The sequence below is a fragment of the Stegodyphus dumicola genome, chromosome 2 (genome assembly GCF_044657685.1).
Source record: "Stegodyphus dumicola isolate Sdum_Otavi_A_Nest chromosome 2, ASM4465768v1".
NCBI lineage: Eukaryota > Metazoa > Arthropoda > Arachnida > Araneae > Eresidae > Stegodyphus > Stegodyphus dumicola.
The window spans coordinates 155,512,299-155,529,216 of NC_140769.1; the positions used below are offsets into that span (position 1 = coordinate 155,512,299).

At 33.8% G+C, this 16,918-nt stretch overlaps 2 protein-coding genes across 4 annotated transcripts in view; one reads left to right on the forward strand and one right to left on the reverse strand.

Annotated features, from left to right (window-relative positions):
- LOC118195100 (CD151 antigen-like) overlaps positions 1-11,307 on the reverse strand; it is a 170,352-nt gene extending 159,045 nt beyond the window's left edge. For both annotated transcript variants that reach the window (XM_085811351.1, XM_085811350.1), the window contains exon 1: positions 11,107-11,307. The gene's annotated coding sequence lies outside the window, so the exon portion shown is untranslated. The remainder of the gene's footprint in view (positions 1-11,106) is intronic.
- Positions 11,308-11,500: 193 nt separating this feature from the next.
- LOC146998620 (17-beta-hydroxysteroid dehydrogenase 13-like) overlaps positions 11,501-16,918 on the forward strand; it is a 66,449-nt gene continuing 61,031 nt past the window's right edge. Inside the window, exon 1 of one of the 2 annotated variants that reach the window (XM_085811348.1) lies at positions 11,501-11,683. In XM_085811348.1, the coding sequence (XP_085667474.1) occupies positions 11,644-11,683 (40 nt within the window). In that variant the 5' untranslated portion in view covers positions 11,501-11,643. The remainder of the gene's footprint in view (positions 11,684-16,918) is intronic. The other variant, XM_085811349.1, reaches the window with a different exon arrangement.

Genomic DNA, 16,918 nt, shown 5'->3' on the forward strand with positions numbered 1-16,918 from the left:
GGAGAAGTTTTGAAATTATGTTATTTTTGTGATCCGTTGAATCCGCGCCCACCAGTAGCCGAGTGATAAAATCGCTGAATACTGGTAGCTCCGACCTCGTTTCAAATCCACGCGAACAGGCTGGCTGCATGGGCCTTTTCGTGATTTTGCTCATGCGCAGCGTGTATACGAGCCAATTCTCCTTAGACAATTATCTATTTTTGAAGGCATGCCTTCCCTTAGGCAGGCAAAGCCCCTAGTGTGCTTTGCCATAATAAACTAAACCAAACCGTTGTTGTGCTTTAATTTCTTCTTCCTTTTTCACAATTATAAATCAATCCAGATGCGCTTTTACTTTCCTAACAATAATAACACGAAATATTTAATTTTTTTAGAGAACTTAGTAAGGATGCTTCAGATATCTGTTTTCTTATGATTAAGTAAAGTTCCGCTTATTCTGTTTTCATTCTAACACCTAAATGCTAATGAAGAGAGCCTTTTTGATGACAAAAAATAATTAAATAAATACAAAAAAAAAATAAATAAAAATTTGAAAGCTTTCAGATTTTACGCCCACAGGGGCGTTTTTTTAAACGTTTTTGTGTTATCTTTATTTACTAAATACCGTGTTTTTCGCACGTAAACCATAAAATTCAATTCAACAGCAATATCACAAAATAATTTTAAAAGAGAATATTTTTAGAATTTCCGATACATAGTCTCTCGCGCGCTGGAGATAAAATTGTTTTATTCTGCACAGTGTTGCTTCTGCTCGCTTTGAAATTTTTTTAATCAAAAATTTGTTTAAAGTGTTACAAAATATGAAACAGACAATAAAAAACTCGAAAATCCAGACATTACATTAGGCTCATATACTTTTATGCAGATTCTTCATTATTTAATTTCTTTAAATATAATACAGGGCGATAATATTGGGTGGCAACAATTTGAAAAGTGGTACGTCGTATTTAAGTGATTCAAAGCAAAATGCCATTTCGTGTGTGTGTGTGTGTGATTATGGCAAAGCCTCGAGGGCTATCTGCCTAAGGGGAGGGATGCCTTCGTGGAGGACTTTCTAAGGGGAACTGGCTCGTATACACGTTACACATGGCGAAAACCACGAAAACGCCCATGCAGCCAGCCCGTTCGCGGGATTCGAACCTCGGACCGAACTACCAGTGTTCAGCGACTTTACCGCTCGGCCGCTGGTGGGCCCAAAATGCCATTTCGAGACTAACAGTCCTTCTGGGCTAATAAATGCTTATTTGGCAAATCCCATTCATACTGGCAAATAAGAAGCTTAAATCTCCGATTACAGGTCATTAAATTACTCCCTAAAAACTAAACTTCATATTAATAATTATTCGTTACAGCACATCATAAGCTACAAACCACGGATTTTTCGAACTCTACCATATAAAAGCACTAAGCCTAGATCGTATTTACGCAAAATGTACAAACACGCATCCACAAGGATAACTAAGAGCAATAAAAACGTCACATGAATAAGTAGTAGGAAAGGAAAAACAAATGTTGCCAACTGCTGTCCATAAAAAAAGGGGTTGAAATAAATGCTAAATTAACGCAAGGAGCTAAACACATTCGATATGATACAAATATGCAAAAATAATGCCCATAATATCCATAAACAGACAAAAATCTTGTGAAATTTTATGACATATGAGTGAATGGAAATTAAATATATTTAAAAGAACAATCTTCCCCACCGCGTAGTATGCAGTAAACAAGCGTGAAAGGCATCGCGTGACACTACTTGATCAGAATAACGACCGAAATATACGGCGTGGTCTTTCTTCCTTCTTTTTTCCTTCGCGTGATTTATGCTGGTTACGTTTGCTCATGTTTTATAATGAGCCAGAACGAAAGGTTTCGTTCTTTCCAAATTCTAAACTTCAAATTTAACGTTGCGTGAAATAAAAATACTGCGAGCTAAATATTTATTTGAAATGCGAATTTCATGAATGTGATAGACAAATGATTTTTGAAAAATAAAGGTCTCCGTAATCATTTTCCGTTTAAGTTTCATTTTCAGAAAAATGAAAATAATTATTCGAAATTCTTTTTGGATGAAATCACACTTCTTAAAGAAAAGTATTAATTCAAACACGTAATTAAGGAAAAAAGTCAATAGGAGCCAAGAAATTATAGTTTTTTTCTAGTCCACTGTACCAAAAATGTCTAAAAGGTTTCAGATTTTACATTATGCCCAAAGGGCCGTTTTTTTTATTTATACACACATACGCTTTTGAGAGCATTTGGCCTAAAAATATTTAAAAACAGCTATCCAGTATTTCCGATAGACAGTCTCGAGCCCCGGATATAAAAATGTTTTATTCTGCACAGTGTTGCCACTGCTCGCTTGGAAATCGTTGAGATTTTTAATCAAAAATTCGTTAACATTGTACAAAATATGAAATAGTTAGTAAACCAAATTCGAAATTCAAGATTCTTGCTTCCAGGGGCCCATATTCGGGTGGAGGACTACGCTATTCAAAATTTGGTGGCTTTAGGCTTTTTTTCCCCAAAATTGGAGAAACATACATACATTCATGCAGATGTTTCATTATTTCATTTCTTTAACTATAACACAGGGCAATAATATTTGGCGGCAACAATTTTAACGTGATTCAATGCTTTTAGTGATTCCACGAAAATTGCCATTTCGAGACTAATAGCCCGTCTGGAATTCCCCTTTGGGCTAAAAAAAAATTTAAAAAACATTTGCTCAGTTTCTTGATAAAAATTGCTGTAGAGTCTGTCCTCTTGATAATAGATGGCAAGATTACATTCTTACATAGCCTCGATTTGGGAAGTAAAATTATCTTACATGTCCAAAATAGCCTTAAATCTCATCGCTATTTTTAGAACATCATGTAATCTCAGCATACGATTATTTAACATACTGTTTGAAATGTTATCTTGTGCCTCTGATAGTTCGGTCCGAGATTCAAATCCCGGTGAACGGCTGGCTGCATGAGCGGTTTTTTTTTTTTTTTTCTTTGTAGCGTATATATTAGCCAGCTTCCTTTAGAAAGTCCATACGAAGGCATCCATTCCCCAGGCAGAGAGCCCTCGAGTGCTTTGCCATAATTAAATAAACCAAACCAAACCCTTACCTTGTACCAAAAATTAAAGCAATGGGCAGATTAGCTTTTCTCTCAATTGACATAAATCATCCAAATCTTAGAAATGATTTTTCCTTTAACCAAGTGTATCATTCTTTTCACTGCAGATAAATAATGGTAATGGAGTACAAATAACGCATCACTACTAAGTTCCTAATAAAAGAATAGCGCATCATCCGAGATATAAACAGAAAAGTTATAAGACGTTTACAGAGACGACATCATTGATAAAAGCAGAGCCAAGCAACCAATTGACAGTGATACATGAATGAACAAGTTAGAAGAAGGAAAAACCGATAGTGAAGGAAAATCACCAACGGGAAAATATAAAGCAAACGTCTGGATATTTTTACAAAAAAGATAGAAGGCATGTTTCAGTAATAACGTAAATACATTCCTTGTAATTAGGACAATGATGAATTACTTTCATGTACAGGAAGAGTCATTCTAATGACACATAGAATTTAAACTATTTATGATACTTAAGAAACAGTTAGGCTAATTTTTACATTATTTTCGATACTTGGATAATTTGTTTGGCTATAAATACCTTCATAGATTTGTAAGATCTAATTTTCTTGACTATCATGCAATTTGATTAGATGCCAATGCCAAACCTGGCGATTTGTCGCACAGGCTTGAAGATAAACACAACAGAGAAAGGATGTAGAAAACCCTCTTTATTAATCACAACTCTTTAACGGAAAGGCACGGACTTACGCGCAATTAACAGTACCGACTACTTGCAGTGAAAACTTAAAGGTAATTTAACAATAAATTCAAAAGTTAAGATGTATGCAGCCAAGCATGTCAGCACATGTCAGCACAGGAATGAAGCACATGTCAGCACATGATGTAGTCCTAGACTACGCATTTAAATTTAATCCAACATGCTGACTCAGAAACCTGCGATATACTGGCTAGACGGCTAGAATATGTAGCCACTACTAAGATGAACAGCTGGAGGACAAAATAGCAAACGTGCGCTCCACTAGCGAAATCACGCTCTGTCTAATCTTCTCGTTTCCACCATTTAAATACTCTCGCTTCTATACTTAATTTGCGTCCTGGCGAGGAAATGCAGGGGGTGGAGAAATGAGAGAATTCAGGAAAGATATCTAAACTAAAATAACTGGTTAATGAACTAAGGGGAACCATACAGATTTACTTTGCAGAGTCATTAGGTTATTTTGAAGCAGGAGATCTGAAAACTGTGCAATGCTCTCGCTGGAACTCGAACTCTGGATCACTGGAGTACACGTCAAATATGCTTCCGATTACAACACGAAGGCGTGCGGAAAGAAGGCAGAAAATAACTTATGCAGCAAATGCTACAATAATGAAAAAAAATGAAAACAAGTTTAACATATAAACGTTTCAAAATACTGTTCTCCTCTCAGTATATAAACAAATGTAACATATTTTTAGACTTCCTAGTCTATGTCCTAGCTTCGATTTAACATCCCATCATACATGTACAGGTGTACGAGCAAAAACAGGACTAAATTATGTAAGAAGTCAAAGCAAACAGAAGAAATGCTTTAATCAAAGCATCAAAATATATTTTGTTCAATTCTAATACATGTGTTGAGTTAAAACAAGACAGAAGTACAGCATTACGAATTTTTAGAGAACGTATGCAGCACATGTCTTTCATTCCCTTTACATGTCAAGATAAGAATTGGAGAACATGTCAGGGAGATAGATCGTAAAATCATAGACATTTCCGCAATCAACAATTTTTTTCTCTTTGCATAAGATTATTCTTCCATTTACATTAGATTTCCTGTTTAGACAGATATATTTCTTCCGCCTATGGCTTATTTTTCTAAAGATTACTGACCTTGAAATAGTTGGAGGTAAAATAAATTTTGCTCACATTTTTTATGCAAAATTATTGATCTTAACTAATTCCAAAATTCAATAAAAATTGTGAAATATAAGGAAAAAGTGCCCTATTCAAATCATTTAAACTAATATAATTTAAAACAGGTTTAACAAAATCATTTAAACTAATATAAACTCAAATATGTTTGGAAATGTATGTAAAAATGTTACTCGCGTCAAAATTTCTAAACAATATGTTATCAAAGAAGCTCGTTTGATTATAATGGGAAGAACTGTTGAAGATTGTAGAGATTAGAGTACCTATTCTAATTTCGATGTTAAATATAATTCGATGTAATAATAACTGTGTTAACAAAAAAGAACAGCAAGGTACTTACGTTTCACCAAAATGTGCATGTTACGAAGCTCACCATTATTGACTTAGGTTTGCTAATAACATATGCATTTTCGAAATTATTTTCTTCTGCATATAGGAGTGCTTAATTATAGTAGCATTTATTTAATGTGGCATACAGAATGCATTTGCAAAGTTTTAGGACTGAGCTCATAAAGAACCGAAAATTGAAGAAACCAGCATTCATTTTTCTTAACTCTTCTTAAATCTACATTCGTCTTCTTAAACCTACAGCTGCTTGTTTCTCCGAAAAATCCATCATTTTGAAATATGCTTAAGACTTGGTTGTTTTTGATTTTCCGAATTTCTTCAATAATTTCCCTTTCTCCCTCTTCCATTAAAAGCCCAGCAGTGGGCGAGCGGTAAAGACGCTGAACACTGGTAGTTAGGTCCGAGGTTCGAATCTCACGAACGAGCTGGTTGCATGGGCGTTTTCCTGGTTTTCCCCATGTGTAACGTGTGTACGAGCCAATTTCCCTTACAAAGTTCTCCACAAAGGTATTCCTCCCCTTAGGCAGGCAGCCCACGAGGCTTTGCCGTAATTACATAAACCATACCAAACCAAACCCTCTTGCATTAAAAACATGTAACCTTTGAGGAGGAATTTCATCTGAGAGAAGAAGAAATTGTCTGCAGATTCCAAATCTGATATATAATTGAGATGTTTGAGAATTTTCAGATTTTCCTCTGCTAGGAGCGCTTGAGGAGAAGAGGATTATGTGAAGGCACAGAGAACAATAGATAATGAGTTAGTGCCTCTTAGAAAATCTTTATGAATTATCGATTTCCAACGAAAAAGGTTGAATTTCTGAAACCGAAATTTGTGTGATCGTGATGAACTAACTAATGAATGTCGTTTTGTCGCAAGATCATGAGCAAAGCACCAAGTTTCACCTCTATTTTTTTCCCCTGAAAAAAAAATCAGGAATAAATTCTTCCATTTGGAACAAATTGTGACATATAGAAATTCGATCCTCTTTCTTTTCTGCAATAAGCGTGCGAAGCACAAATCGAAAACAAGATTTTCTTTTTCAAAACCTTCTGAATGTTGCTTACAAGGAAATCGGCAGATTACAATTCATATATTTGGATTTTCTCTTTAAATAAAAAATATACATTTTTTGCGATTTAATAAAGTCTCTACTTTTTCTTAAATATTTAAAATTAAAAACATAGACAATTGCAATGCACATGCTGCTGCAGATTTCTTTTAATCTCAAATGTTACTGAAAGAAACAAAAAGGAGATCATTTTTGCGAAATTAAATTTGCAAGTTCAGAGGCAAATCAAATTAAACCTGAAACTTTTCCTGTACAAACGATCACTGTCTTTAAATGTTTATCCTTTACTCAGTCAGTTACAGAAATGCTTATTTTTGTTCGTGTGTTTGTTTGAACTAACAAATAAATTTTTGCTGAGAAAATAAAAAAAAAGATTAAGCATTCGGAAACTGACACTAAGCACAAAATTAATGCTAGTTACAATAATTAATAAAATTTGATAATTTGGTAATTAATTAAACAGTTTTAATACATATAACCACATGCAGTCACTCATCTTCCTTTTTCTAATTTTTTTTCGGGAAAAATTACCAATAAAACTCTATAAAAGAGACTAATTAATAATGAGCTTTATTAGTTAACCGTATAAGTTTGAAATTCTATTGATTGCCATGCTTACCGTTATTTTTCTATTCATTTTCAATTTTTGAATGCTTATATTTCCGTCTTATTTTTTCAGAAAAAAAATTATTAGTTAATTCATGAAATATAAGCGTGAAAATATTCCTTATTCTTACTTGCTCTCGCAAATCATTATACGAAGTTTTAAAGCCTGAAAACGTATATGTCTGGGATGTCATCGTCACGCGATGATTTGTAAATGCTTTATTTTTTACGACAATATTTTTGACAACGATGCTTTTAAACTGCGAAGTTTCTGAACAGTTTTATTTTCGATGACGATGTTTTGTACTACGATGTTTTAGAACTACGATTTTTTCTTGATTTACCCTTCCCCCCCCCCCCACGATGCTTTGTACGACTTGCGCTGTTTTCGCCTACGATGTATTTGCCACTATGTTTCCAGCGGACATCGAGGGAAACATCGTAGTACAAGATATCCTGAGGGAAGAGAAAGCAAAGAGAAAACACTGCAGTTTCTAAAATATCATCGTGGAAAATAAGGCAGTTCATTCCCAGTTTTGAAACATCGTCATGTAAAGTACTGCGGTAAAAAGTAAAGACATACAACTCAGGGATAATTATCGCAGACAATTTCATAATTAATTAATTAATTTTAATACTACTAATACAACTTTACTAAAGAGCCTAATTAATGTCTTTTAATTACTTAAATTAAAAATATTCTATCAACTGCTATACTTGGCTTGAATATCTGCATCTTTTTCAGACCTTAAATGCTTAAGTTTCCTTCTTGCCTTTTTCAGTAAAAAAATATTGTTTATTCAAAAGTATGAAACATATTCTTAATTTCTTTTTGCGCTCACAAATCACTAAGCGAATATGCATTTAAAACTTTCAAAGTCCACAAACGTATATCTGCGATATTATTATCATACGATTATAAATCAGGCATGTCCAATCCGCGGTTCACGTGCCACATTGTGGCACGGCGGAGTTTTAACAGCGGTACACGAAAACTTACTGAAAAATTAAAAGATTTGAAAAAATAATAATATCATCTGAACCAACTCCGTCGATAAATGTACACATAAACTCATTAGAATATATATATATATATATTTAACTCTTCGAATTTTAGTTTAGGTTTATTTCACTATAGCGACACTCCATCATATTCCGTTGCCGCAGGTTTGTATCAACATATGTTTGTGAACAAATATTTTCTATTATGAACATAATAATATCAAAATATCATTCAAGATTAACTGATATGCACATAAAAGACCTAATTTTGTTAACATCTTCAAAAACTAATCCTAATATAGACAGACGATTTGGTAAAAAAAATTGCACGTCCCCAAACCACATAAAGTAGTTTAATAGTTATTTAGAATTAAATGAACGAATTATAAAACCGATTTAAATTGGATTCGAAGATATTTCTTCGTGGTGTCTGTATGTACGTACGTACGTATGTATGTATGTATCTCGCATAACTGTTTTGATGTTTTATGTACATTTGTCTTGTCGCGAATTGAGAACAGAATTAATTAAATAAGAAATATATCTCTAATGAAGTTCGAGGAAATAAGTTTAAATGAAATGCAGAAAAAATGCGTATAATTTAATATTCCGTACAAGGAAGTCATGTGGGTGTTCACAGATTTTTTTTTTTTTCTCAAATTTTGGCAGTATTCCGAAAACGGTTGGCTACCCCTGCTTTAAATCTACGAAACATTTTATTTTTTAACCACTTTATTTTCTACAAAGATGTTTTAGATGTTTTATATCACGATGTTTTCTCTGCGACGTTTTCGGCGGGCACATTTTATCACATTTATGTTGTTGGTTATAAAATACAGAACTCTTTTTGATCAAACGCTAAAATCAATGAAATAATTTATCCAAATTATACAGAAACTGAATGGAAATTATATGAAAATGACTTACTTAATTCTCTAATTCTACTAAGTGTAAGAAATAATACGTTCCTCTAGTTACTGTTATTTCTTATACAATGTTTTCTTGTTTCTAGTTCGGGTTGGGTATGTGCTCAGTATCTTATATTAAATACACATGAATGCAGTTTTATACTTAAAAAGTACTTAAATCTCCAGAAAATGTGCAGAATTTCATTATAATCCAGGAGTTTAATGTGCAGAATTAATGCTCTATTTTGTACAAAGTAGATTGTAATTTACGATATTCTGTTTAAGAGAAATTTATTAGAATAAAGAATGTAATATTTTATCAATATGTTTTACCCTTTTTTATTACAAGACACATTGCATTTACGTTTCCTTCAAGACTTTTGTAAAGATAACATTTTTTTCTATACATAAGGAAAGGTATTGATAACTGAAGTCCTTGGAAAGACAAAAGTGGACGAGAAAGACTTTTTTTTTTCCAATTCATGATTTTTTTTTCTTTTTTTGGTTTATTGAAGTAAACATAGATACATCATTTTTAATTATTAGCTCTTCGACTATTTTAATGAGGAAGTACAATGCCATTACGAAAAATAATTTTTTTTCTGTCTGCAACTGAAGGAAGATTCCCGAATTTTGGGTGAGTTCCTTCCTTTATTTTTTATTAAGTTTATTTGTTAATTTATATTTTAATTATTTCCACGCGAAAAGATATTCTTTTACTTTTATTTCCCCCCCCCCATATGCATGCATTCGGTTGAATATAGTGTGCAAATGTATTATCTCCAAACATGAAGAATTACCATCAGTCTAAGAATATTCATGCTTTTGCCATATTCACGAAATGATTAATATTTTTGCCCTCTTAAGATTAAATTTTCAGTCTTTCAAGCTTGTCTTTGCGTTCGACATTTGTTCCATTCATTTTAAGGAAGTATATCTGTATAGAAATTATTAGCCTGTAGACCAGGTTATTTTGATTAAAGATACGTGAAGAATGTGCAATGTCCCCCCCGGGACTCGAACCTGGACCTCTCGAATGCGCGCCGAGTGTACTACCGTTACACCACCAGGCATGCAGAAAGGCCTTTTAAAGAGCGACTGGGGATTAAGGGACCCAATCGCCAAATCCTGGTGGTGAAGAATCATCATCAACATCTTTTAGTTCGGGCGCCACTGTAGTCATTAGGTTATTTTGATGCAGGAGACATGAAAAATAAGCAACACCCTCTCCGGGACTCGAACCTGTACCTCACGAATACGCGACAAGTGTGCTAACGTTACACCACGAAGGCGTGCCGAAAGGAGGGAGAAAATACCTCATACACCTTACACCACCCGAATATGGGCATCTGGAAGCCGGCTTATTTATTATATTTTATTTGGAATTTGTTTTATTATCGATTTCATATTTTGTAAAGCATTTATGAGTTTATGATTAAGAAACGTAACGATTTCAAAGCGAGCAATCGCAACACTGTGCAGGAAAAAAAAAATCATTTTCATCTCCAGCGAGCGAGACAGTGCATCGGAAATTTTAAAGATATGTTCTTTATAAATTATTTTGCGATATTGCTGTTGAATTGAATTTTATGGTTTAAGTGCGCAGAACATGATATTTAATAAATAAACGTAACTGACAAAACATTAAAATAAAGCCCCTTTGGGCCTAATACAAAAACTGAAAACTTTCAGTTTTTTTTTCCTTTTTTTCCTTAAATAAAAAGGATTGCTAATTAAAAGAACTTTTAAATCTTTATTGAATATATTCACCAAAAGCAGAATTAAGGTTTAAACAACACGTGTATTAGAAATATAAACAAAAATTGTTTTTTTAATATATCATTTTAATAAGCCTATAATATCAATAAAAGTATACTCAATAAATAACCCAATGATATTTTTCATGCATTTCATTTTATAATACATTCAAGGTATTCGGTGATATAAATAACCACGAAACTTTATTACGTTTAACTTCTAATGTACCAAACAACAGTTTTTATTAAATTATGTTCCTCGAACTCTAAATTCAGGTAAGCACATCCCCTTCCATTTGCCCCACGAGATACAGATAGCAACAGTGTCGCATTATATAAACATCAGCGCTAACTTCGCAATACGACTGCTCTCAAGACCAAAACAAGTATCTGAGCTGAACTCACCTTTACTGAGCAAAGCACTTCGATGAGAAGATCCTAATTCTTTTTACTTGCTCTTGCGATTTCTCCACTTCAACTTCGTAATAATCAAAAAACACTCATTTCCATCCCATCTCTACATCAATGTCATCAAGTTTGTATCTTTTCTGCTCTCGGACTTCCCAGGGATTGCTAGAGGCAGGAGAAAAGCATCAGGAATTTCCACACATGCGCACCTTCACCATCAAAATTCCGATCGGTTTTGAGCATGGGCAATCAGAACCTAGTATTCTTCTTTTTTGTTTTCGTCGCGCGTGCGTGAATGTTGTTGAGAAAAGCGGGTGGAGGGCTGGTGTGGACTATTGATCGTTCGGTTCTGGAAAGGGGTGGAGGTCGAGGGGCTAGGGCAAACCACTTTTGCTGTACCTCCGAAGCTAAGGGTCATTGCATTTAACTTTTTTGTTCTTTCGTTCAACCCTTGTTTGCTAAATTGCAAATTGAACAGCTGGATATGAGAATGGGGCAGGATATGCTTTTAGAAAAGGCCCTTGCTGTTATTATATGCTTTTCTTGGGTGTGAGTACGAAACCATTTCTATTCAGTACGTATTTAGATTAGCTAACTTAACTATTCATTTTCCTCTTTCAGCTAATTCAAACATTTTTAAAATTTTGGATTCCGTTCTTTTAACGTTTATTTCTAGTTTAGATTGGGTGGTAAGAGGATAAACGAACGAAATGAAGTGAAAAAGATAGAAGCTTTCATTTCACCAGTTATATTTTATCTGCACTTAATTTCTAATTTCTAGCTGTTTTCACAATCATTTATTACAATTTTTTCTCAGTAAACTTTGCTTCTGTGATACTCTTTATCTAATGCACCAATCACCGATATATATAATCGATGGAAATGACCAAATTTAAATTAAGAAAGAAAAAAAAATTGAAAGTAAGTATAGTAAAGCAATGTAAGTATAGTAAACTTTGCTTCTGTGATACTCTTTATCTAATGCACCAATCACCGATATATATAATCGATGGAAATGACCAAATTTAAATTAAGAAAGAAAAAAAATTGAAAGTAAGTATAGTAAAGCAATGTATAATATTTATAATATAACGTAAAGTACCAAAGATAACAATATATAACATGCATATAAAAAATAAAAAAAACTCAAAACTTTCAGATTTTATATTAAGCCAAATGTGGGCGTTTTTTATGTTACCTTTACTTATTAAATATCATTTTCTTCGCAATAAAACCATAAATTTCAATTTAACATTAATATCACAAAATATTTAAAAAGAGCGTATATCTAGAATTTCCGAAACACAGTCTCGCGCGCTGGAGATAAAAAGGTTCCCCCCCTTAGAGTGTTGCCAGTGTTCGCTTTTAAATCGTTGCATTTGCTAATAAAAAATTGGTTAAAGTTTTACAAAATATGAAATATATAATGAAACGAATTCCAATTTCCAAATGACTACCTTATTCCAATTGTGATGTCTCTAGGTACCGTTATTTTTTCATAATGCGAGAAACATACGTACGTTCATGCAGATTTTTCATTATTTAAGTCCTTCAAATATAATGCACGGCTCTAATATTTGGCGGCAACAATTTGAAAAGTGAAACGCCGTTTTATAGTGGACGACGCAAAATACCGAAACGAAATTAATAGCCCTTCTGAGGCAAATTGTTACAAATTGTCCCTTTGGTTTATATATATATATATATATATTAAAAAAATTTAATTTTGCTTATATTTAAAAAAATCGGAAGTATTGCGTCCAAACGGACGTTTTTAGACCAAAGAAGCATTAGGCCAGAAGAACTATTAGTCTCGAAAGGGCGTAAATGGTATATGACTTTTCAAATTTTAAATTTCTCGAAATGGGCATAAATGGCATGTGACAATTGGCAACAATTCATATGACTTTAAGAAAACGGCATATGACTGTCACCAAATATTATCGATCTGTAGTATATTTAAAGAAATTAAATAATGAAGAATCTGCATGAAAGTATGTGTGTTTTTTCTCGCATTATGAAAAAACGACAGTACTTAGAGCCATCAAATTTTGAATACTGTAATCCTCCATCCGAACGTAGGCACCTGGCAACACTATGCTGAAAAAAATATTTTTATCTCAGAAAGCGAGACATCTATTGAAAATTCTAAAGATATGCTTTTAATATTTTGTGGTATTGTTGTTGAATTGAATTTTATGTGGTTTAAGAGCACAGAACGTGATATTTAATAAATAAAGGTAACACCCAAAGCATTAAAAAAGCCCCTTTATGTGTAGTATAAAATCTGAAAGCTTTCAGATTTTTCTTTAAAATTAATGGCTTTATCAGTTGTTTTCATTTATAGAGATACAAGTTTCGAAAGCCTTTGAGCTGACGCCACTTCGGACTAAAAATATTTCAAAACAGCATACATCAAAAATTTCCGATAGACAGGTTCGCGCACTGGAGATAAAAATGTTTTATTTCTTACAGTGTTGCCACTGCTCGCTTTGAAATTGTTGAGTGTTTTAATCAAAAATTGGTTAAAGTTTTACGAAATGTGGAATAGACAATAAAACAAATTTAAAAATCCAAATTCGGCCTTCCAGATGCCCATGTTCGAGTGGAGTACTATGTTATTCAGAATTTGATGACACTAGATATCGTTGTTTTTGACAATGCGAGAAACAAATGTATATTCATACGGATTTATATTATTTAGTTTCTTTAAACGTAATACAGTGTGATAATACTTGGTGACAATAATATGAAAAGCGATGCATCGTATTTGCGTGATTCAACGCAAAATGTGGTTTTGAGACTAGAAACCACACAGTGATGACTTCTAGGAATCAATCCGAAGTAAATAAAAAAGCTGATAAGGATGTTTATTTATTTATTTTCTGACGTCGAAGGCTGAGTGGTATAGAATAATGTGATTTTGTTTTTACTTCATTCCGAATTATTCAATTTGGCTAAAAAAACAATTACATATTTGTTTGCACAGTACAACAGTTTTATTCACCTAATAATCGTCTTTGAGAAAACCCAAAGGAGGGCCATATTAAAGAAGACTGTTATACTCAGACTCTTATCTTCCGGCACAATTATCATGGCTCCTTAATTTCAGCTATTAATTACATCAAGTCAGTTTAAATTGGGCTATTGGGCTATTTTTATTAAATACTTACGATCGTGAATTTTATGTATATATTAATAAAATATAAACTGGCAGCTCCAAGATTTGTTAATTTCGTTATGGGCAACATTAAGAAATATTCGAATTCCTGATGTAAATTAAATAAGGGTCAAAGTAACTATTATACATCGATGCAAAATTTTATAGGCAAAAATACATAGAGAATATTTGCTTACGGTAAATAAAATATAGGTTTTGGAAAAAACGTAAGTCTGAGCAAATAAGCAGCAGCGTGGATGAGCAACGTCCTGCCAGGAGGAGAACGTAAGCGAAAACGAACGCAGTAATTCAGAGGAAAAAGGGAGGGAGTCAAATGTGTCAGTTCTAGCTAAAAAGTTGCGGTTTATAATTATTTGATTGTGCAAAAGGTATCTGCATTAAGCTTTACGTCACATGGAAAGATCTCGATTTTGGGAGAACAGACAAAGTTAGGTTTTTCACAGCATTCCTTGCGGTGCAGTAGGTCACCATGCATCATGCATCTCAATATACTAAACGGTCATACCTATAAATAGGGAAAATTTCTGTAATTTAGAATTCAGTAAATACCGTGGTTAGCAGCAAATTTTGATTCAGGTTCAAAAAATCATTTCCGAGTTGAAAGTCTATCCAAGATTGGTACAAGGAATTAAAATATATGAGCCCTTTATGCAGAATATCTTGGGCTACCCCGAGTATCTGAAGAACAATCAAAATCGTAAAAACAACCTTGTATTTAGCGTAAGTATATTGAAACAATCGATTTCGAGGGCAGCTAAAGGTCCCTCCTCATCAGGAGAAAGAAATACCTAGAAAGAAGAAAAATAAAGGGGAAGGAGTCTCAGAAACACGTGGTCCTTATCAACACTGCACGTGGTTATAACCGGATTTTTAATCAGACTTACACTGGCCGCCTACTTTTATTGAGCCAGGCTATCTGATTAAACATGTAACAGAAAGGACTAGAAAATTAGCGAAGTTAAAAATAGGGAGTTAGGGGCAACTGCACCTTCACGCTCAAAATCTGAACTTCGAATAATGGAAAGCAACCATTGAACGGATTTTTATACCCTCTGGTAGTACCAAACGCGAGGAGGTAACGCCATCTATCGGCAAAAATAGTAACTGAATTAAGATAGTAAAATTTTAAAGGCATTAGGAAGGACTGGATTGGACTTAAAATCATTAACTAAACAGGCTAAATCTTTGTGAATATGAAAAGCCTCAAGAAAATCCAATTCACCTATGGAAGAAGCCTTTTGGATAATTTTTGAAGACCTAAGTCAAAATTATGGTTAAGTGTCTGTAAAAATTATCCAAAAGGCTTCTTCCATAGGTGAGTTGGATTTTCTTGAGGCTTTTCATATTCACAAAGATTTAGCATGTTTAGTTAATGATTTTAAGTCCAATCCAGTCCTTCCTAATGCCTTTAAAATTTTACTATCTTAATTCAGTTATTATTTTTGCCGATAGATGGCGTTACCTCCTCGCGTTTGGTACTACCAGAGGGTATAAAAATCCGTTCAATGGTTGCTTTCCATTATTCGAAGTTCAGATTTTGAGCTTGAAGGTGCAGTTGCCCCTAACTCCCTATTTTTAACTTCGCTAATTTTCTAGTCCTTTCTGTTACATGTTTAATCAGATAGCCTGGCTCAATAAAAGTAGGCGGCCAGTGTAAGTCTGATTAAAAATCCGGTTATAACCACGTGCAGTGCTGATAAGGACCACGTGTTTCTGAGACTCCTTCCCCTTTATTTTTCTTTTTTCTTCTTTCTAGGTATTTCTTTCTCCTGATGAGGAGGGACCTTTAGCTGCCCTCGAAATCGATTGTTTCAATATGCTTACGCTAAATACAAGGTTGTTTTTACGATTTTGATTGTTCTTCAGATACTCGGGGTAGCCCAAGATATTCTGCATAAAGGGCTCATATATTTTAATTCCTTGTACCAATCTTGGATAGACTTTCAACTCGGAAATGATTTTTTGAACCTGAATCAAAATTTGCTGCTAACCACGGTATTTACTGAATTCTAAATTACAGAAATTTTCCCTATTTATAGGTATGACCGTTTAGTATATTGAGATGCATGATGCATGGTGACCTACTGCACCGCAAGGAATGCTGTGAAAAACCTTCATATATGCTCGAACATACACGTAGAAGTTTCATCGAGATGACTTTCAAAGTACTCCTTTTAAAATTATTGGAACTTTGTGAGGATTTATTTATTTATTTTGACTAACAATTAATTTTTAGTTAAAGCAACTTTCCTGTCGCTCTCCTTGTAAAGTATTTATCCCGCTGTCTTAGCATGCCTTCGTGGTGTAGTGGTCAGCACGCTCGACGCGTATTCGAGACGTCCGTGGTTCGAGTCCCGGCGAGGCCATTGTCCATTTTTCATCTCTCTTGCTTTGAAATAACTAATGTCTCTACATACTTTTCACACACGCTTTCCTGCCAGAATATAAATTAGATAGCGCGCGTTTATTCAGATTAAGGGAGAAAGAAGTGCTATTTAAACAAAGGTTTCAGAAGTTAGTTTTAGAGCGCGTTATGCCTTCTTAAAGGCCACGTTGTTACCGTGACTTAACAGCGATTTGATTCTGTGGCATTGAATGATTCTAGTCATTAGGCTTTTCCCGCCGGTT